The 23029-nt window shown below is 41.2% G+C and overlaps 2 protein-coding genes across 12 annotated transcripts in view; one reads left to right on the top strand and one right to left on the bottom strand.

Annotated features, from left to right (window-relative positions):
• The window catches only part of gpatch8 (G patch domain containing 8), a 146753-nt gene extending 133161 nt beyond the window's left edge, over positions 1-13592 (top strand). For 10 of the 11 annotated variants that reach the window (XM_034055610.3, XM_034055615.3, XM_034055611.3 and 7 more), the window contains 2 exons: positions 3498-3628; positions 6684-13592. In XM_034055610.3, coding sequence (XP_033911501.3) covers positions 3498-3628; positions 6684-10431 — 3879 coding nt within the window. In that variant the 3' untranslated portion in view covers positions 10432-13592. Of the gene's footprint in view, positions 1-168; positions 217-3497; positions 3629-6683 lie in introns of all 11 variants that reach the window. The other variant, XM_034909349.2, reaches the window with a different exon arrangement.
• Positions 13593-17817: 4225 nt separating this feature from the next.
• gosr2 (golgi SNAP receptor complex member 2) overlaps positions 17818-23029 on the bottom strand; it is a 35446-nt gene continuing 30234 nt past the window's right edge. The window contains exon 6 of the mRNA XM_034055814.3: positions 17818-20241. Within this exon, the coding sequence (XP_033911705.1) occupies positions 20080-20241 (162 nt within the window). The 3' untranslated portion in view covers positions 17818-20079. The remainder of the gene's footprint in view (positions 20242-23029) is intronic.

Consider the following 23029-nt stretch of genomic DNA (forward strand, 5'->3'; position numbering starts at 1 on the left):
CTGTGTTCCACACTGGCCTGCCTTAGAGTCCCCTTCATCCAACCCCTGCCTTACAGCTCATTGCACTTAGTGACAGGTGCAGTAGAGTACCGCTGTGGCTTTGTAACATTGTAACCTGCTGCTTGTTGCTGCAAAACACAATAACCCTGTTTTCTGAAACCACTTAAGCTCAGCAAGCCTGACATGCAGAGGAGTACGGTCAGTGGGTTTGAGCAGGTAAGGAGCTCCTGGGCGCTGTGTGGTGGTGAACTGTGAGGGAGTTTCTTCTAAAAGCATAGATCCCTGTTGAAAGGCTTTAAAGCAATAAAAGATCCAGCCACTTACCAATGTCAGTAAAGACTAGCCAAAGACCACCTGTAATGCCCCTCTGTGAAGGCTCAAGAGCAGCCTGCATAGACCACCCCATTGCTGTTGCCCTAAACTTATTTTTTCTGTGCTGGTAAGTAAAGCTGTATAAGGAGGAAAAGTCCGATTACATCCTAGGATTTGTACTGTATTAAAAAGATCTCACATTTTCTTTTCTTCATGTACAGTATATTGTATAATGTACAGCATCGTACTTTAATATATTATGTAGAAATGAAATATTAAAAAAATGTAAAAAAAAAAAAACCCATGGGTTTAATACACCAAAGGTTTAAACATTTACCATTAAATGTAGGATCGAGCTAAATATGCAGCTTCCCTGTCTTAGTGTGTAGATATCCATATTACCCAGCATGCACAAGCAGTGACTTAATACAATTGAAGAGATTATGCTTGTTGAAAAAGCACCAATGCAATGATTTGATATCCAGTACTAGGTGAGCACAGCTGTTCCTGTAGGGCAGTGGTTTTCAAACTTTTTAGGGCCTGTACCTCTTTTCAAATAATCAAGTCTACCGCGTACCCCCATCTGAGATAGGATCATAATGTACATATGAAAAATAAGGTATTTTCTAATTACTAGATTAAGTACTGTAAATTGAAAACTGCTGTTAAAACGAACAGAATAAATTGCAATTGGTTAACCACGGTGCAAGTGCACCAACAAACAATGCCATGTAAAATGATTTGAAAGTCCGGACTCATAAGTATGCCGAAACGAGTCCAAATTGAGTCCAAAAACCAGTTATTCTATTGAAAAACAAAACTAAGGTTACAATTTAAAACAAAATCAAAAAGCAATTCTCAACAAAAGACATGCGTTTCTTCCAACAAATACAGAAGTGTAGAGAGAAAACAGATTTTTTTTTTTGTTACAAATAAAGGCTTTATTTTTTTAATTGAACTCGAATTTTGTCATTGAACACTTGAGCAGGGACAATGTAAGATACTATGTGTGTCTTGTGTGGTATCAAATCCAGACAGAATAATCACATTGTTTTGAAGTGAATATTTCCAAAAGCTAATTTGTTTAAAGAAAAGGGGATATTTTTATATCAGGCAGTCAAAAATGGCTTTTAGCAAAATGCTTACATGTTAAAGTGTTTAGTGCAGGAGTCTTTTCGTGTTAATCAGCTGTAAGTAGGGAATCCAATTCTGGACACTTCCCAATCCCAGGATTTTTTTTGTTTTAATCCTGCAATTCAATTTTCCTAATAATAATAATAATAATAATATTGTGCTTTTGCTTTTATTAATAATTACCGGTGTGGAGAATGCACTCACATGACAAAGGAGTTCTTGAATTAATTAATTAATAATAAAAAAAACACATGCAAGCATTGCAAGTAAAGATAAGTCGTGTCGCTCCAGCACAGAACAAGCGAGTGATTTCACTGTCTAAGTAGGGTGGCCCAGCTACCTTCTCAACTCAATAATACTGTTGTTATTATTGTTATTTGTTTATTTAGCAGACGCCTTTATCCAAGGCGACTTACAGAGACTAGGGTGTGTGAACTATGCATCAGCTGCAGAGTCACTTACAATTACGTCTCACCCGAAAGACGGAGCACAAGGAGGTTAAGTGACTTGCTCAGGGTCACACAATGAGTCAGTGGCTGAGGTGGGATTTGAACCGGGGACCTCATGGTTACAAGCCCTTTTCTTTAACCACTGGACCACACAGCCTACTGTTATTTAAAAACGTAAACATAAATAAAACACTGACCTGATTAAACTACTAACACTGAACATTTAAACTCCAGAAAGTAAACCTAGTAAATACTACACATTTTTAAAGGATGCAACATTGTACAATGACAATCTTTTGAGTGTTTTTTTTTTTCTTTTTTTTTTTTTAGCCTACAGGCTGCAGTAACCACCGCCCTGCTATTTAAATATGTAAATTAGCCATGTGTGCACTCTTTGGCCCTTACCATCAGCAGCCGGCTGGGTGTTTACAGAGTTAACCTCGCCCTACACAAAGGAAACGTACACCAGTATGGCTGTGGTTTTATTTGAAAGGAGATTCAATATTGTTGATTCGATTGCTAAGTCGCAAAGTACTACAACCTGGTCAAACTAAATGTGTTGTCCGCCATTGCGTACCCCAGGGGTACACATACAATTTGAAAACCACTGCTGTAGGGTATATTGCAGTGTTGGGATTAGAAATGAGAAATTGGCGTGTTTTGAGAATAATCGGAATTCGATGGGAACTTCATATTTATTATTTGGTATTGCTTCTCAGAAAGCAAGAGCTAAATTGGTCAGCCAGGTACCACAGGTGCCTCCTGCAAGTGCTCGATGAGACTGCAAACACTGTTGTTCATGGTACTGAATTATTTACTGTGAAATATAATATTTGTCACTGTATAACCGTTAACAGTGCAGAAAATGGCAGATGTGGGAGATAGAACATGACAATGGCTTATTCAGCAACTGTGTCAATTATTTTGCTTGATTGCAATACAGTAGAGGGGAGGGGGAGGGCTGGGCAGTCAGTGCATTTTCTGTGCCAGAGCATCTCCCTTCTTTGTGAGTCAAGTTCCAGATTACAGGGTCTTTTTATACCAAGTGTCCATTGACATTGCTAAGTAGCAGTGATTGCATTTGATACTGTGTTTAGCTACCATTGTATCGTACGCAGATCTTTAGAAAATGTATCCGAGCATTAGCAAATGCCTGTTTTTAAATTCAAGGGAGCAGCTTGTGGATTCATTTATTTTAATTATATAGTTTAGTTTTTATTTAATTGGTAGTGGGTTTGCTCAAGAGGAACGGCAGTATTGAATAAATGTATTCACTTGGTATACATGACACTGTAACACTGTGTGTTTTAGTTCATTCTATTCAAGTAAATGTTTACATTTAATTTCATTTATAATTAAATAAAAATGAACAGTTCCATCCTGACTTCATAGTAGTAGCAGGTAGCCTTTTTAACCTGTTTAGAGAATGTACTGTTTTATTCGATGACCACATTACCCAGCCCTGGAAATGCAGTGACTGAGGCACAGGGGAGTTTGTGTAGAGAGAGCTGTGACTGAGATGGAACCCTGACTGATCTCTCTCTCCTCTCTCTCTCTCTCTCTCTCTTTCTTTCTTTCTCTCTCTCTCTCTCTCTCTCACAGAGACTGAAGGAACTGAAGCAACGTGAATTTGCCCGAAATGTTTCCTCAAAATCACGTCGAGATGAAAAAAAGCAGGAGAAAGCACTGCGGCGACTGCATGAGCTGGCAGAGCAGAGGAAGCAGCAGGATTGGTAGGAAGCTACTGCGTCAACTTCTTTCGTTTATTGCTTTCTGACAGACACACTATTGTGTTTTTTATTTATATATATATATATATATATATATATATACAGTTGTAGTCAAAAGTTTACATACCCCCATGGAAATGTATAATTTCAAAAATAAAGAAATAATTCAAACAAAGAATTTTAGGAAAAATCTTTTGCAGAAAGTTTTGTTTTGTGGATGAGGAAAAAAAGTTACAAAGAAATAGATGTCTACATTTATTTATTACAGCAATTTTTTTGCAAAAACTACAAAAATGCTAATTAAAAAGTATTCATACCCTGACAAAGAAAACGAAATTAATAGCTAGTTGAGGCACCTTTAGCAATAATAACCTCTTTTAAACGATTAGGAGATTTGTCAATGAGTTTTTGGCATGATTCTTTAGCGATTTTTGACCATTCTTCAATGCAAAATTGTTCCAGTTCATTCAAATTCCGAGGACTTCTCTTGTGCACAGCCTTCTTCAACTCATACCAAAGATTCTCAATCAGATTCAGATTGGGACTTTGACTAGGCCATTCCAGAACCTTGGATTTATTCTTCTTTAAGCATTCTGAAGTGGATTTTGATGTGTGCTTTGGATCGTTGTTGTGTTGAAACGTCTAGTTGTGCTATAAACCAATATCTTTTGGTATGCTATGGAATCCATTTTACCATGTATTGAAACTGAATTTCCTGTGCCATTAGAAGAAAAACAGCCCAATAGAAGGATATTGCCACCTCCATGCTTGACAGTAGGTATGGTGTTCTTTTCGTTGTACTCGTCAGCGTGACCAAATAGCTCTTTGTTTCATCACTCCACAAAACCTTTGAGCAGAACTCATATCCATCATTCAAATGCCGTTTTGCAAACTTGTGATGTTTTTCTAAGAGTGGCTTTTTCCTTGGCCTGTGACCACTGAGACATTCACCATGCAATACTCGACCTATGGTTGAAATGGAAACCCCAGTCCCACTTGAAGCCAATTCACTTTGCATATCTTTGGCAGTCAATCTAGGATTGTTATTAACCTTCCTCACAATTCTTCCACTTGTTCTTGGTGAAAGAACCTTCTTTCTTCCAGACCAAGGGAGTGTTGTGACAGTACTTCTTTACAATAGAAACAATAGTTGAAATTGGTATCCTTCTCCAGCTTTCTGACAATAAATCATGTTTATTAAAAAATTGCTGAAATTAATAATTGTAGACTATTTCTATTTCTTGTAACCTTTTTTTCCTCATCCACAAAAGCAAAACTTTTCCTACAAAAGATTTTTCCTATACATTTTTTTTTTTTTTCGAGAAATTATAAATTTCCATTGGGGTATGTAAACTTTTGATTACAACTGTATATGTGAATCAGTGGTTGGAAATCCTGGCCTGTGATTTGGTTATAACCTCATCGGAGCAAAATAGATTGCACTATTGCCCTGACATCCTTACACCACCAGGCAATAGTCTCTGTCTGGCATGTGATTGGTTCTCATCACTGTCAGTCCTGCCCCTTTTCAAAGGAACGTCCTTCTCTGGTTTCACAACAGAAAATGGCTGAACACAGATTCTGTGTTTTAACAAAAAATGAATTACAAAACATACTACAAAAGAAAGATGCTGCAAACACTAAAATGGGGATTAAATCTTCACTATCACTGTTTTCTGACTCAACGATGTAAACAAATATGACGGCCGGGATAAACTGGATTATGCAGCAGTCAGTAAGCTTTTATAACTACTATCTGAAGTATGAACTTCAAAAACATTTTCAGTTTATTTATTTGTTTATTTATTTATTTATGCTGAATCAGCTGTATTTAAACAAATATATAAAGTCGTATAATCCAACCTTTCCTCGCTTATTTTCTTGACTGATTTCATATATTAAATATGTACTGCAGACTCAGCCATAGTGGAAAATGAAATGCACCCTCCAGGCTTCGGGCATTATAGGCCCATATATATATATATATATATATATATATATATAGAATGAAGGTAGATATTGATCTGTTTCTGATTAATTCTGATTAGGGGTATATTGATGAATTGTGAAGCTCTATTTTCATTATATCATATCGTAATAGGGGTATGTATGATTTGTATCATGACACAAGACCAAAAGCACAACAAAGGTCGTAGTTCACCGAATAGTTCTTAAATGAATAAGTGTGTTTTGTAGTTTGTATGCATACATCCATACATACATTGCCTTTTAGCAAAATGATCTCTCGTTTATCTTTTGAAATTATTATGCATCATACAAGTAGCCCATCAGAACCGTTGCATGTATCGTGACACATAAATGTATTGTGACCTGCATGTCATGATATGTGTTGTATTGCGACATTAAGGTGTTGCTACACTCCTATTAATCCCTGAGTGCCATTGTTCAGATATTTCGATTTTTTCACATCCCAGATGACTGGTGATATAATGGAGGCGCCAGAGCATTTTTAAGCATATTCCACATATCCTTCAGGCCTCTTCTTGGTTGGGTTAATGAAGGTTAATGATGTCTTTAGAACCACTTGTCCAAATTTGATAAAACGTGGATATTTGACAATAAATTGTTCTGCATGAATTAACTTTCTGCAGAGCTACCACTAATGTTCATGTAGTTTATCAGAAAATGGAAGTAAAACATTGACCCCCCCGGAAAGTGTTTCAAACATATAAATGCTTGTGAAAAACTAAGTAGTTACTTAAATAAGTTTCTAGTAAGATAATAGGATACGACTGGTAGCCAATCTGAAGAGTAACAGCACTAGGAGTAGCAGTTGGACTAGACTCAAAGAACCTTGTCAATTCTATTAAAAAATAAATCAATAACTAAAAATACTTCAACAATGGCATTAGGCTTGCACAATATGGACCTTCACCGGGACATGCCTTGCCTACCTGGGATTATCAGCCCAGATTTTAAATAGGAGGTCCATATTGTGCAAGACAACGCCTGTTACTATAAACCAACCCACTGTCTCTGTTGCTATAACCCAACCTAACCCACTCAATACAGTCTGATATGTCTGTCTGTATTGCAGCGCCCCAGGGAGTGGTCCCATGTTCAAAGCCACCACAGTGGCGGTGGATGAGGAGAGCAGTGAAGATGGGAGCCTGTACCCTGATGGTACCGCAGTCCTGGCTGGAGTCAGTGAGGGGATGCCTGCAGAGGAAAAGGGAACCCCCAGCTGTGGTCATATTGTCAGCGTGGCTTCACCCAAGCAGGCAGCCACTGCTACCGTGAGTGTTCCCCCTGTGAAAAACAACTCGACACCCCAGCCCAAAGTGGGATTCTCCTTCTCGTTTGCCAAGAAGGTCCCGGTGAAGCTGGAGACCACAGCATCGGTTTTCAAGGAACTGGGCGAGGAGGTGTTGACAGATGAGTCTCAAAAGGAGGAAGAGGAGAAAACTGGGTGCGACCCCTCAGTACCCCCTAAACTCCCTGACGGAGAGAGCCCTCTGAGCATCCAGGCTAAGGCAGTCAGTGCGGGGGAGGAGGAACAGCAAGACTCTGAGGGGGGAGCGCTGGCTTCCACACTATCCAAACTGAAGATGATGATGAAAAGAGAGGAGGGCTCTTCTAATCAAGAGCCCCAGTATTACCATTACATCCCACCAGCGCACTGCAGTGTCAAACCCAACTTTCAGTTCCTGCTGTTCATGAGGGCTTCTGATCAGAGCAGCTGCGGAAAGGAGAGTGAAGAAAGCAGTCGGTGTCCCCAGGACGCCAGGGAAAGGGACAGCAGCAAACAGGGGGAAGGCAGACCAGGGGACAGCAAACTCAAGGAGACTCTGCAAGGAGATGGCAAGCAAACTGATTGCAAGCACAAAGAGGAACAACATTCTCAGAATCAACAGAGAGCAGCTGCTACAGAGCCAGGGCCCAACATGGTCAAAGTAAAAGAGAAAATGGGCTCCCCAAAAGTCACTGCTTCTGAAAAGCAACCAGTGGAATGCAGCAAGGCTATTGCAGAGCCAAACGATGGCCCCCGTCAGCCCACTGGCCCTTTCTTTCCAGTCCTGAGTAAAGATGAGAGCACCACCCTGCAGTGGCCATCAGAGCTGCTGGAGTTCACTCGGGCTCAGCCTTCCCTCTCCTACAGCTGCAACCCTCTCTACTTTGATTTTAAGCTCTCGCGAAACAAAGATGGCCGGGGGAAGCTAGCCACAGACAAGTCTGGCCCAGTTCGTACTGGAGAGCAGCAAGCTGCGAGCCAAAAAGTCAGACTGGAGGCTGAGAAGCCAACAGGGAATATTGGAGAGGGCACAGGGAACAAACCGGAGCAAACAGCTGCGGCAAGTGGAGACGGACAGACAGAACCAGCATCAACAAGCCCAGCCCCAAAGAAAGACAAAACCCTAAAGGCACACAAGCAGAAAAAGAAAAAGAAGAAACACAAAAAGTCATCCAAACGAGCAAAGCTGAAGGAGAGGGGCAGCGGGGCAGGGGAGTGCGAAGGGGCTCCTGATGAGAAATCCAAGAAGAGGAAGAAGCAGAAACGGAAGAAAAGCAAAAGCAGGGCCTCTGAGGAGAGGGAGGACCAAGCGCTGCAGGCTGCAGAGGAGTTTTCAGAAGGAGGCAAGAGAAAGCGACCCATCCAGGATAATCACCAAAGGACAGCAGCTGAGGAGAGCATTAGAGGCAGCCAGGCCAAAAGTTCAGAGCCGACCAGCTCTTCGGAAGAGCACAATTGTGCCAAGCGACACAAATCGGAACCTGCCGCTTTGGCCTCTTCCTCCTCTTCCCTGCGGAAGCAATCTTCCAGTCGGGGGAGGAGAAGCCAAAGTCAGCACGGGAGCAGCGAGGAAGATGAGAGCGAGGACGGTGACTCCTCCCGCAGGAAATCGTCGTCCTCGCGGACACAGCGGCAGCACCGGCAGTACAGCGAGGAGGACTCTGAACGCTCGCTAAGCAGGTCCTCCCGGAGAGGGGGGCGTCGCCACAGCCGGCGAGCCTCGTCACACAGCCGCTCCGACTCCAGCAGCTCGGGCCACTCCTCAGAGCGCAGCAGTCGCTACAGCGGTCGCTACAGCGGTCGCAGGGGCCGCAGCTCCTCAGACAGTTACAGTGACTACAGCGAGTGCTCGCGGCAGGGGCGCCGTTCCAAACGCTCTCCCACCTCAGACTCTGACTACGACTGCTCCCGGCGCAGCGGCCGTCGCTCTCACAGACGCCAGTACACTTCATCAGAGTCCAGCTGCTCACGCAGCAATAGCAGGGACCGGGGTAGCCGTCGGAGGCGCAGCCACCACCGCAGCTCCTGCAGCAGCAGCCGCAGCCGCAGCCCCAGCTGGAAACGAAGCCGAAGCAGCTACAGCCGCAGTTCAGGCAGCCAGTCCCGGCGGTCGTCCAGCTCCACCAAGGGGTCCTCCAGGGGAGGGAACCGGCATCACGAGTCCTCTTCCGAGCGACGCCGTCGCAGGGACTTCAACCGCTCCAAAATATATCGTTCCCAGTCCCCGCGCTCCTCCTCCCGCACCCCAGCAAGGAGGGAGGAGACCAGGACTAGCAGCAGCAGCAGCACCTCTCTTCAGCGGACAGGGGCAGCAAGAGGAGGAGCAGCTTCAATCCACCCTGAACCAAGCGTTGTAGAAGAGAGGAACTCGCTGACTGCCAGGCAGCTGCTAGAAAAAGTGCAGGCCCGCAAGGGGCCAGAGGATGGTCCTACAGCGCCTGGGAAAGCAGGGATCAAACTCAAAGATCCTCCACAGGGATACTTTGGCCCAAAGCTCCCTCCCTCACTTGGAAACAAGGCTGTTCTTCCTTTATTCGGGAAGCTGCCCGTGGTCAAAAAGCCTCTGATGCGCCGACCAGACGAACTGGGATCCGAGAGGGCAGAAGAGATGGAAATTCATGAGGCAGGTCTGACTGCTGGGGAGGTGGTTTTTGTGGAGCCCATTCGAGAGTTCCCCCCTCCTCCTCCTCCGCTGCCCCCTCCACAGCTTGGGGAGAACGGACAAGCCCCCCATGAGGAGATGCCTGCTGAAGCCTCTACCTGCCTGTTTGAACCAGAGCCTGGCTTCCTAGTCCAGCCCTATCCCTCTGAGCCCTGCCAGGATGCTGCCAAGGGGCTGACCGCTCTGGAGCCCTTCCCTCCCGAACTGCAACCTTTTCCAGGGTACACTTCCCAACCCCTGGAGGAAGATGAGCCAGAAGCAGAGGAGGACTCCTCTTTGGCACCCTTGGAGAGCCAGCCCATCACCTTCACCCCAGAGGAAATGGAAAAGTACAGTAAGCTTCAGCAGGCAGCCCAGCAGCACATCCAGCAGCAGCTCCTCGCCAAGCAAGTCAAGAGCTTCCCAGCAGCTGCCAACCTGGCACCTGCCCCAGCTCTGCAGCCCATCCACATCCAGCAATCTGCAGCGGCCACAGCTACCGCCACCTCCATCACCACAGTGCAGCACGCCATCCTGCAGCACCATGCCGCCGCTGCTGCAGCTGCCATCGGCCTCCACCCGCACCCCCATCACCATCACCCCCAGCAGCTGGCCCAGGTACACCACATCCCCCAGCACCACCTAACCCCCTTCTCCCTCTCCCCGCTGGGCCACTCTCTTATCCCAGCCCACCACGCTGCCTTTCTGTCTAGCCATCCCATTCACATCATCCCAGCCTCGGCTATCCACCACACCCAGCTGGCGCTGCACCATGTCCCCCACGCTGCCCTCTACCCCACCCTGTTTGCCCCCCGACCCACAGCAGCCACTGCTGCCCTGCACCTTCACCCCTTCTTGCACCCCATCTTTTCAGGGCAGGACCTGCAGCACCCCCCAAATCATGGCTCCTGAGAGACGGCATTTCTTTCCCGGCGATGGCCCTTGCTGCCCCCCCAGGCTCGGCTCAAGGGGCCCTTCCACATTGTTGCTGCTTAAGCAGATCTCCACTTTCAGCCCACCTCAATTGAGTCCTATTCAATCAGAGCTCGAGACCCTCAATCATCCACTGAATCACAGCTCGAGGGACAGAATTCCCGCCCTTTCACTGTAGAGAACCCCCAGCTCTAACCAGTAAGAAGAGAGCACAGCTCCTTAACCTAACTGGGGTTCTTTGTGTTTAAATATATTTGTGGGAGTTCAAAGCATGAGAGTGCATGAAAGTTTGTGTTCATCGTAGGTGGCATCTTAGAAGCTGCGAGGAGTGCTCGGATTAAACTTTTGAAACAATCATATAACCCAGAAGTGGAAGCCCAAGCCCAAGTACAATGGTACAGCTGGGCCTAATTGTTTAAAGGGAGGGGGAGGGGCGGGGGGACATATAAACTGAACCAGGATCCCTGAGCTCCTGAACTATTGGGATTCTGGGCAGCACCTAGAATACAGTTCTGAAAGGTAAGGGATAAGGAAGAGCTGTGCTGGGGTGCTGTGATTGCACAGCCAGGAAACCTGCTATTTGCAGTTGTTTTTTTTTTTTTTCCCCCACAAGCATATAAATGGACTGCAGACTTTCCATGTGTGTCAGTAAGGAGAGGCAATCTTTTCTTTGTTAGACCCAGATCCTTCAGTCCTCTGTATTCGCATGCGTGTCCCCCTGACACTTCACCCACAGATTGCCTCATTCATCCCTCTGCCTTGCGGTCGGGAATCCTCAGTTAATGGATTAAACCATTCTGATTACTTTTCATCTGCATTGTTTAGTGCAAAAAATGTGTAAAGAAAAAATAAGTAAGGATTTGGGTGTTTTTAGAGCAGCTTGTACATTATTCAGGAATCTCTGAGAATAAATGAAAACTGTATAAATTGTAAACTAAATGTGTGTGTGGTGTTTTGTGGTGTTATCTTTATCTTTAAATAGTTATCTTTAAAATACGAAATGTAAGTACCAGGTTTCCTTGCATTTCAGTAGAGTAAAAGGGGTGTTCAGAAGAATTACAAGATGAAGCGTGGTTAATTGAGCTAAATAAATGTGTTGTTAATTGCCGACAATGGACTTATGCTTTCTATGTTTTGAGTGGAGGCAGTTGTTTATGTTAGTTATCTTTGTATATCTACAGGTTGATTCATAAACAATAAAGACACGATTACAGAGCTGCATGTTCAAATTGTGCCCCTCCTGGCGTGGTGCACAACTTACCAGCTACATCGGACACTGATGTGTGACTTAGCTATGACATGCCTAGATACTTTTCATGGAAGGCCTTTGCTGCATTAACTTGGAACTTACTGTGGAAGTGGCCTGTCTGGCCTGTCTGGCCTGTAAACCTGAAACAAAACTAAAAAGACACTTTGTGTGATAATATTTTGGTGCAATGCTTATGAATCAGTCTGTGAGATAAATACATAAATAATAAATTGACATTAAAGGAATTAAAAGGTGAGCCATGTGTTCTTCATTGCCAATGGGTGTATTTCATTGTTTATAGGGCCCATATTGGTGCTGTTAGTTAACCTTGAGACGTATATCTAGGCTGCCTGGTTCCTAATTATTGTAAATGTCTTCCTCACACTCCCTAACACTCAAGTATTTCTTCTTGTAAGTTTCAATACTGGAGTGCAGCTTGTTGCCTGATAACTAAGCTTATTGTGTTGGATCTAAAATTGCAGAATAAAAAACTAAAACTGCATATCAATGCTTCGACGTTCAGAGCTTTAAATTGAATTCATCAGCGGCTGACTGTTGAAAGTTTTTGAACGCTTGAGTTGGCAAATCTTTGTTCCTTTTTTTTTCCATTTTCATTGTAAACAATTGCACTGAACTATATACGTAAATGCTGCTTTTGTAGCAACTAACAATTACGTGATTGTAGAATACTGCAATATTTTATTTTTCAAACCAGCAGGGTTACATTTGGTTCTTAACATTTATCTGGCTCCATGTAAATATGTCTGCTGTAGTTTAAATTACTTGTAAAGGTTAGGGTTTGTAGTTCCAGCTTAAATGCAAAACAAAAAGTGCTAAGCATGTATATTTTATTAGAACCCATGTATTTTTGAAACTTTTATGTACTGTAAAAAAAAAAGTTTCTTGAGGTTTAGAAGTTTTGCATTTGAGATGTATTCAGTAGTCTACATGGTTTGAATTTAGTTTTTACATTACATTTTTAGTGCATGGGTGAATGAGGCGGAACTAAAAAAAAAATGAACAGTTTTTTCTTGATTGCAGACTGATTTAGTATTTAGTTTTTAGCTTGTGAAAAGCAAGGTGCCTTCTGGCTTAGATAAATACTTACAAAAAACGGAAGTGGACAGAAGCAGAAATACATGTTATATATAGTTTTGTCTTGCAAGTTATTGACTGACTCAAGCTGTTGCAGCTTGTGGCCACTAGAGGTCTTGTCTGAATTAATGTACTTGATTGGTAATCATTGAGAAGGTTATGCAGTAGCTTACATTTCTCATTTTTTCATTTAATATATTTTTTTACATCTTTGTTTTCCTCCCTAACTAGTTCTCTTTTTTAATTCATACATTTAGACTTAATTAATGAACCTGAATTGTTAATATCAAAAACTTCATCACTCAGTTCAAATGAACAATAAAAAAATACAGGATGTTTAGGGTTTTCTAAGGAGGAGCCATTTCTAGATAGATGTCATTTAATTAAGTGAAATTCAGTGTTTTCAAAATCCTGCAGCGTAGTGTTTTCAGATACTTTTTTTCATTAATAAATTAATGCTTCCTTAATTTTCATTGAATACTAAAAAAAAAGCAAGATAGCTGTCAGTATGGGAATGCAGTGAGACCTCTTTTATAAATTCAAAAAATCGGTTTGGATACCTAAAATGAAAATTGTGATTGTGGCCTGGTTTTTAGTAGTTCTGCTTCAAGCGCCCGTGCACTTGTGACTTACTGATTTTAAACAGCTTCTTGTAACTTTAAACAATGCAGTGGAAGGAAATCCTAACAGACCGTAACTGGCCCATTGTATTTAACTTTGTCACATACACAAACAAGTATATTGCTGTAAAATAATAATAAAAAAAAATCCTTTATAATAAAAAGATTTATGAACATGTTGGAGTGTTTTCTGACTTTGTGATGAATGAGTGCATGTGGTTGAAAGACTTCTAGTTGGAACATTTGTCACTATTTCTTAATTTGGCACTATTGAGTGTTTAATACAGTACCGGTGTTTAGAAATGATATGACTACTTAATGTTACCTTAGGAAGGCCAAGCTTCGTGCCAATCAGGGTCTGTGAAACCAGCTGCTAACAGGAATATTGTTTTGTAAAAGGGTCTTTTTAAATAGTTTTAATTTTTGTATAACCAACACAAAATAATACAGTGATCATTCTTCGTGGTACCTTTTATTATAGCCTTGTGCAGAGGAATACAATTCTGTAAGTGAGCCAAAGTAGTCTGAATAACCTCACTGCTGGTACTGCAGTATTTTGGGTAATACTAACATGTACAGTAGCTGCATGGTTGAATAACAAAGCCTTGTGAATTCCTCCATCATGTAAAACATAGTACATGAACATTGCTGGAGTATCTTATTCTAATCCTGCAGGAGCTCTTGCAATAACTTTCAAATGGAGAATGCTGAAGCAGCACTTTGTTGAATCTCAACAAAGTGCTGGCAAATGTAGCTTCCATGAACGAAATTGGTGTATATTTTGGTCAGCATCATTATGATTTAAATGAATATTTGAATTAGGGGGGGTTCCCAATTCTAAACTGTTTTTAAAAAGAGGTCCCCCAAACAAGTTTAAGAGCCTCTGCTCTGGTTCAAAATAAACTACTAGTAAATATAAATTGTGTCAGTGTGCAACATTATTTAAATAAGCTGTGTGTAAATAATCAATGGTCTGCAATGTCTCCCATTTGTAGCAGATAAGATATTGGAAACGAGGAGTTTAGATTTCCAGGTTAAAAAATTGGAATAAATAAATCTCTCAAAATTGGAACTAAATTATAGCACTTCTGAGCACTACAGCAGAGGGATCTTAAGTTTGTGTAGGTGTTTTCAAAACAACCAGCAGAGAGTGCCATTTCACCATCAGTGATGCAACGCTAGCTTGGACCTGCAGAATTTCAATGTGCTGGCATCTGTGATGTAGACCAAATTCCCATTAATCAGCTATGTACCGTAATAGAAATTTCAGCAATGACCAACACTTGCCAGAGCTGCTCATTGTGGTTAAGAGAAGGTTTTGCAGGCTGAAGAAAAAACACACATGTACATCCCTTTAATGTATGTCTAAAGTTGTTGCCTGTTGTAAACTCATCTATGTTGGGGTTTTATAATCAAATTCTTGCTGGTCACCAGCTCACCTGCAGTTACTGGGTAACACAGAAAAGACCTACTCGGCACACCGTGTATATTATGAGCCTAATGGTTCTAGAGCCACGCAAAGCCACTACATTTTTCAACGATATGTGCAGTAGTGCGAAACAAATTACATAAATGTCTCAAACGTTTGTTTTAGAGCTAATTAAAATCTTATGGTTGAATGTTTTAAAGTTATGAACAATTTAAATGATCCACTACAGTATAGATTCCTGTGCCAAAGATTTCCTGAGATGTCGGATGAGGTAATCCCATGGCCTGCAATGTAATGTGTGTTATGTACAGTAATTTAAATGTATTCTAATCTTTATTAAGATTATCCTACTACTGCTCAGATAATGCAGTCTTTTTGCAAACTTTGGTTACCTAAAATCTGACTTTCGAATTGTTTTGGGCTGACAATCTAAAAAAATTGGACCACGGTTTGTTACAACAAAGTACAGTATTTGCTTATGGCAAATTAATTAATACTTTTGATACTAACCAATATAATTCAGCCTTTCTTAACTGTGTACCGATGCCTTAGAAGAGGGATTGTACCTCGCAGTGCTCTCTGAAAGATCTTTGTCAGGAGTGGTTGTACCTCACAGTGCTCTGAAAGATCTTTGTCAGGAAGGATTGTACCTCGCAGTGCTCTGAAAGATCTTTGTCAGGAAGGATTGTACCTCGCAGTGCTCTGAAAGATCGTTGTCAGGAAGTATTGTACCTTGCAGTGCGCTCTCAAAGATTTTCGGGAGGAGGGGTGGAGGGTTAAGGGAAGGCTGATCTTGGCAGTATGCCTTGTGGCTGTGGTAGCTATACTGTCTAATTGATGGCTTCAGCTCCCCCAAATAGAGGCACATTCCTCTCGTGTGAAGACTTGGTCCAGTTCAGCTTTAATCTGTGGGGGTGGGATTGGCTGTTCTGACAGAAGGACCCTGGAGCAGGAAACCTGTTTGAGCAAATGTGAGCGTTTCAAATCCCGCAGAGACAGCAAGTAGTCAGCATGACGAATCTGCCCTGCAGCAGCACACAAGGCCTCTAAGAGACAGGTTCTTCAGATAGTCAGTCCTCACACTTAGGGTTTCAGGAACACAGGAAGCTATTTCAGCACACACAAACCAAATACTTAACACCCACATGAATGAACACAGTAAAATGACCATTTATTTAAATATCAGTTTATCACTGTGTGCATAATTGTATCATATTAAATTACTTGTCTATGTATCTATTCTATAATTTATGTATTTTATTTATTATTTTATAGTTTTGGCAGGGCAAATTCTCACATCCCATATAGTTTACAAACTTTACAAAATGTTACATACATAATGTTATTTACATTTTAAATAGTGAGCAGATAGGTTTGTTGATTGTTAGACTAGTATTGTTTTTTTGGGATAACAAAATACTGAGCTCAAGTCATGTGATTCCATAAAAACGCCAGGTGCTCAGTGTTTGGTATGCGAGTTAAAATTGCCAAAATTAGTTGATTTAAGAATCTGTATAAATAGCCGTTCGAAAAGACATGATTTTAATTAACGCTAGAACAGCGAAAGATACGACTATGCCCTGCTTGTAATGAAGAGCACCTGGTTATCAGCATGATTTAAGGCAGCCTGTCTGTGAGAAGTTGTCCGGAGACTGAGATGTTCTGCTTCAACAATCGGCAGACTAGTCCAGAGAAACCAGGAAACCGGCTGTGAGGGACATGCCATGTCCTCGAAGGCAGAGGGTCACCACACCAGCCCAGAACTGTGGCATCCGACTGATCCATCTGCATAATCGTTTTCAGACTGCAGTGGCTACAGCACGAGAAATTCCAGGAAGAAATAACCTGCGCATCAGCAGAATGACTGTAGCTCGTTATCTGCATGAAAATGATTTGCATGCTCGGAGGCCGTTCAGGGGTAACATATTGACAGCTGAGAGACGGAATCGTTGTCTTCTGTGGGTCAGCGAACATCTGAGGTGGTGGAGTATTTTATTCACAAATGAACGCCATTTTGCCCTTGACAGACCTGACGGAAGACAACGTGTGTGAAGACGTCGTGGTGAGCATTATGCTGACTGTTGTGTTGTTCAAGCCAACCAGTGGGGCGGTGGATGTATGATGATGTGGGGTGGAATCTCCTTTAACACAAGAGTGCCTTTGGTGCAGATTGAAGGCAGCCTTACTGCTCAGCAATACATTGAAGAAGTGCTCGAGGCAACAGTGTTTGCAAGCCAATCCGGAAGTGTCGATTTTCCAGCAGGACAATCCAAGACCACACAGTGCTAGGATTACAATTGCACGACTTCAAGAAAGCAATGTTGATCTTGCCATGGCCAGCTTTTTCTCCTGACCTGAGTCTAATAGAACATCTGGGGGACCAAATCCCAGTGCCATCCACAGGCGACAACCACAACTAGCCAACCTTCACCAGCTAGCTGCAGCTGCACAGGAAGAGTAGCAGGAACATCCCACAGCAGTCTAGCCAGAGACTGATCAGGTCTATGTATCAACGCTGCCAGGATTGTGATAATGTTCAGGGAGGTCATACCCGACACTAACTTTGTAATGTTTTCATTTTGAGAGTGTGATGTTTTATACTGAAATCATGATTCTTTGATCTATGTTTTTGTTCTTATTTTCTGTGATTTTGTTTGATATCTGTGTTTAAAATATTTGATTCAATCCATTAGACCTGAGTGTTGCATTTCTTTTGTGTGTGTGTGTGTGTAATATATGTGTGTTATCTATCTCTCTAAACAAACAAACAAACATGAAGTAGAATGGCTTCTCAGATGCTGCCTCAATTAAAATTGTGATCAGCTACAGTTGTTATTTTTTCAGGCTCCAGCAGGTCAGTGAGTGAGTTCATGGCTTTTCACAAGTTACATCCATCTCCAGCCTGACATTAGGTCTCAGGATGTATTATTTATTATTTATTTATTAGTGGAAAATGAATAACAAATCTGAAATAGCAGTCATTTTATTTATTTAATGCACAGCTCAGCTCCCAACAGAAAGGGCTTAAAATCACAGGTATCCCACACTGAGTTGTTACACAATCAATAAGAATACAAATTAATAAAAATAAAAAATGAAAGTATTTTACCTCATAGCTTCCCCCTTCTCCCACCACCTTGGTCTTTGTATTCCCTAATTCAGCAGGACCCTCTATAGGTACTGCAAGGCAGCAATAAAACTCATTTGTCTGTGAGGTGTACTGATACAGCATCACAGCCTTAAATCATGCTGGCATGTGTCTTTGAAACTGTTTTATAATGAAATATTTACAAAAAAACAAGATCATCATTTTTTGTATATGATACAAAATATGTACCAAGTAGATTTAATAAAGGCCAAAGTGTATTGTGAAATATGGAAGTCTGTGGCTATATGGATTCATTATATATTGAATGGTGCATGCAGAAAAATTCACCAAGATCCACTGGGCTACAAGCACTCTGGCACAGGCCTTACTATAACAGTCAGTAAGAGGTTTCACCACAAGCAAGCAAACCACCACAACAAAGCTGAAATTGATATCTCAACACACAGCTTATTTATTTCATGAGTGATTATAAATGAAGTTGCACTGTCGAACTAATCATGCTTAGTAAAATTGAAATTAGTACAAAGACGATTTGGTCGGATCAAGAAGTATGCAAGTATTTTAAAGGTTACTGCAATTGATAGAAAACTCTACCTGGTTTTGGTCCATTCCCCCTCATTCATGTAAGGCTATTGAGTCTTCCTGGGTACTAGTGATAAAGCTTTATTTAAAGTCTGTTTTTATTAAATAAGCTAGATATTAATGAAACTGTTCATCACCAATAATCTACAAAGGAATCATGCTTACAACACTTTGTGCCAACAAAACAGACAGAAGTATATAATAAATGATTTACTAAAGTCAGGAGTTCAATTTTAAACAGAGACCTCTGTTTCTGACAAAGCATTAAGCTACAGTGATGCAAGTACTTCAATTTACTGTACAGAAAGTAGGGCCCTGGGTAAAAGGCTCTGCCGTACTGTTCTCTAAATTGTACATCCCCTCTGCAATGTTGTCCGAGGTCACTAGAGCCTGGGAGGTTTTGTTACTCTGGAGAAACAGCCAAGGAGATCAGGAATGGCCTAGCAGCTCAGGCAGTGGGCAGCCAGGAGATTTTGGGCTGATTACAGCTCAGTGATGCATGTGTGTCCCAGTCCCACTGGCCTGTAGCAAATGTGCCCGATCTTGCATAGGCTTTACTATTTAAAGTCAGTAAGAGCACCAGTTAGAGGTGGTTCACGTTTCACAAAGCTGCCCGAGTAGTTAGGAACATGCAAATGTAGCTTTATACCCCAGGTCTATCCACTGATGTACTGGGCTCTATCTTTTAATATATCAGCACAAGACCAATGTATCCAAACCAGTAGCCCTCAGTCTAAATAGTGTAAGAGAACCATCCTACCCAGTACATTTTGTTCACTCCATGTTTGTATTTAGAACAGATGAGAAAATCTACAATATTCAAACGTGTTCCTATCACTTGGCACCCCTTTAGATCAGTTGGACAGCACATTTTCTCAAGTAGACATAAACCAGCCTAGTCACCAGCTCGGCCTGGTCATTATTTGGCCACTTTCATCAGAAATAATATGGTAAGCAAGGTACTAAGTGTAAATGTTTTGCAAAGGGAGTACGTAATAACTTATTTTTACAAATGCAAATGTGCCAGTTTCCACTTATTTCTCTTGGAAATTCATCCAGGATGCCATTAGGTAATTACTTGATATACATTCCACACACCCACTCCAGGAGAATCACTGTTTTTAGAGAAGCTCTGCTGATGTGTAAAAGCCACACTAACAGTTTTGCAGTTACAGATGGCAGGTTATTTTTTTTTTCTTCATGTTCTTGTTCTTGTATAATACATGGTGTTCTAGTCCAGAGAAAAGTTGGCAACATAGCTTGCCGCGCTACTTACTGTTTATGGATCAGCTTGAAAACCACCTGTGAAATAACATCAAGAACCTTTACCAGACGATGGCTGTGCCGTGGCTCCATTAGATTTTACTACATTGGGTAATCAAAACTCCTCATTGGGTGAAATGTAAATCCAGGGAAGAGGTAATGGTTTCCTTGAGTTGATTGGATGCCTTATCGCTGTGACAGCTGTGATTGGCTGCCAGCAGTAGAGAGATGATATAAAACAGGTGGGGCAGGCTGTAGTGGGAGAGGGAGTGAGCCCAGTTCAGGAGAGGTACTTCACTACCAGGAACATGACCACACAGGTGACCACCATGCCCCCGATCATAATGAACTTGTCCTGGAAGGCCCGTTTCTCAATAAGCCGCATCACCGTGTTGGACAGCCCCAGCATGTTTGCCACATCCAGCATCTTTTTGTGTGTGCCCTGGAGAAGAGACAGTGGTGTCAAAAATACAGATCCACAAAACCATAGTAATAGCACAGCCAACATGGAAACCTGATGGTGTAGGAGTGTAGGTAGGGGTTTAAATAAAAATAATTGGGCAGTTCTCGTATGCAGACTTGTCAGAATTTATTTAGTCTGCATTGAGATTGAGATTTAAAAAAATGAGATAGAATAACCACGTTAAACATTAAACACAGACCTACATGAGCAGTAGGGATCGGCAAACCTATTAGTCACCCCTGAATGCTTTTATTTGTTTTAGGGTTACATGAAAAGAAGAAAAAAAGGGTTTGCCATACTGTAAATAAACCAAACGCATTACAGTATGCTGATGAAAGGTAGCACCAATAACACCAAGTAAACATTATTATCGTACTTCAAAATGAAAATAAATCGCTCGAACGCTATTTGTATTATTCATTTGTTTTGCATCGATGTTGGCAAGGTACACCGTACGCAGACTTTATTCACTCAAAATTTCTTAACAGTGGTAATTCACAAGGGATGTGATAAGAGTGGGCATACGATTGAACATTACAAAAACAGGTTACCTTTTTCCAGATGGCGATTTATTTAAAGTTTCAAACTCTGCTCTTGCACATCTCTAAACTCCTGTCTGCCTTGTGCAAGTGTGATCGCCTAGCAATCAGAGCTTAGTGTGATACTTGCACATTAAAAAGATCTATGTTTATAGAAAAATCACCATTCAAATATACATTTTTTTCAACAATTTGTGGTCCACATTTGCGCTTACGATCTGTTATTAAGTCAGCATTTTTAAATTGTGAGCTGCATGTGAACTTGTGGACCCTTTATTTGAATCCCAGAGTACAGACCAATACAGATGCATGGCAACTAAATAACTCTCAACCCAGAGCTGTCTTGACTGGACGCATATGTGAGAGAGAGATTAAGTAACAGCAAGAAACATTAGACGCATTACAGTTTATAATAAAACATGTTACTTACCATTGGTGTCTGCTCATATATGTCTTGTGACATTACCTTTTTCAGTAGCTGGGTAATGGGAAATGAAGCAGACACTAACAATACCTTAAGTGAGTATTCTAAGTCACACAGCAATATTTTGTTGTACACACATTTTGATGACAGACTGAAATATTCACATTGAAGGCTCATCCCCTGTACATCTTGCATGCCCAAGCAGGGTCAGTGTAGTACCATAAAAATCACTGTATAGGTCTGTGACAAACTGGCTTGTGGTGACGTCAGACCAAGAAGAGAATGGACACTCAGGACAGCACTAGGGTAAATGAAAGCATTGCTTGCACGTTTTAATAATAAATAAAAAAAAGGTTTAAACAAAAGGGTTGAACACTTTTACAAAACAAAACAGCACGGTGGCCAAAACAAACAGACTAACAAACAGACATGGAGTACAAGTATCGTGCTAGCCTAAACTAGCACATATAGCAATTATTATTTCTAATCTAAGCTTTACTTTGCTTTACCTCCCAACTCTCGTTCCGCCTCTCAACACACTAACCTCAATCAGCCAAAGCTGCGGGTTTATATACATGTGACCGTCTCCAAATTAGTAATAAATTAACCACCTGGAGACGATCACATTCTGCACCAGTTTAGCATGGATGGGGAAGTTTAACCTCATCCATGCTGCAAAACAATAAAAAAAATACAGTAACATGTTTTTACATACAAAACAGTACATTTAAATAATACAACAAATACAAAATAACGCAAAATATGAAAGGCGCACAGGGGCGGAGAGTACCCCATCACAAGGTGGCAATGCCGTAAAGTCGCTCTACCCTTTTTGAGACTTAAATTTTAGGAAAATACCTTTTAGTGTTTTAGTTTTTTACAATTGATTGTCTTCTACATGCTCAACACCGATAAAGAAAGAACGATACATAGGTTTAGGTTCTAAATAACCCTTGTTTGCAAAATGTTATTCCATTAATACTTTTACAGTGTTGTTTTTAGTTAAACTGGTAGAAACTTCAGTTTTTCAAAATTTCTAAAAATTTAAAAAGTAATAATTAACAGAGCGTAAAATCAAGTTATACATCCCACATCACATCTGTATTAACCTATTTTATTTTAGCTTATCTAGTACCTAAACAAGTTCAAGAACTTATCTTCTTTGCTTTACTGAACATTTCTTTAAAAAACCATACTTAGATAATAGGTCCAGCTGCATTGGCCTTTATAAATGTGTTGTATTAATTCAAATTTAGAAGACAAGTATTAAACAGTGATGCTTGCAGCAATAACAAAGCAAAAAAAACTAAACAGTGCGCCACCTAATAACCAGTAAACAAAACATTTTAGTGTTGCACACGGTGCAGTACAATTGCATTCAATTTCCAGCTGTACAAATACATTCATTTTGTTTTGTTAATCAGAACCATAACCATACACATACTGAAATTGAAGAAGGTATGAAGTATCTCCCATATGATATTTATAATGCACATTTGTATTGCCTGCATGCAATACTTTACACTTTTCTCTATTAAATGTCATTTGCCATGTGTCTGCCCAGTTTTGAATGCTGTCTAGATCATTTTGAATGACCTTTGCTGCTGCAACAGTGTTTGCCACTCCTCCTATTTTTGTGTCGTCTGCAAATTTAACAAGTTTGCTTACTATACCAGAATCTAAATCATTAATGTAGATTAGGAATAGCAGAGGACCTAATACTGATCCCTGTGGTACACCACTGGTTACCTCGCTCCATGTTGAGGTTTCCATTTTGGATCTTATTATTATAGTTTACATATAA

The sequence above is a fragment of the Acipenser ruthenus genome, chromosome 33 (genome assembly GCF_902713425.1).
Source record: "Acipenser ruthenus chromosome 33, fAciRut3.2 maternal haplotype, whole genome shotgun sequence".
Classification (NCBI taxonomy): Eukaryota; Metazoa; Chordata; class Actinopteri; order Acipenseriformes; family Acipenseridae; genus Acipenser; species Acipenser ruthenus.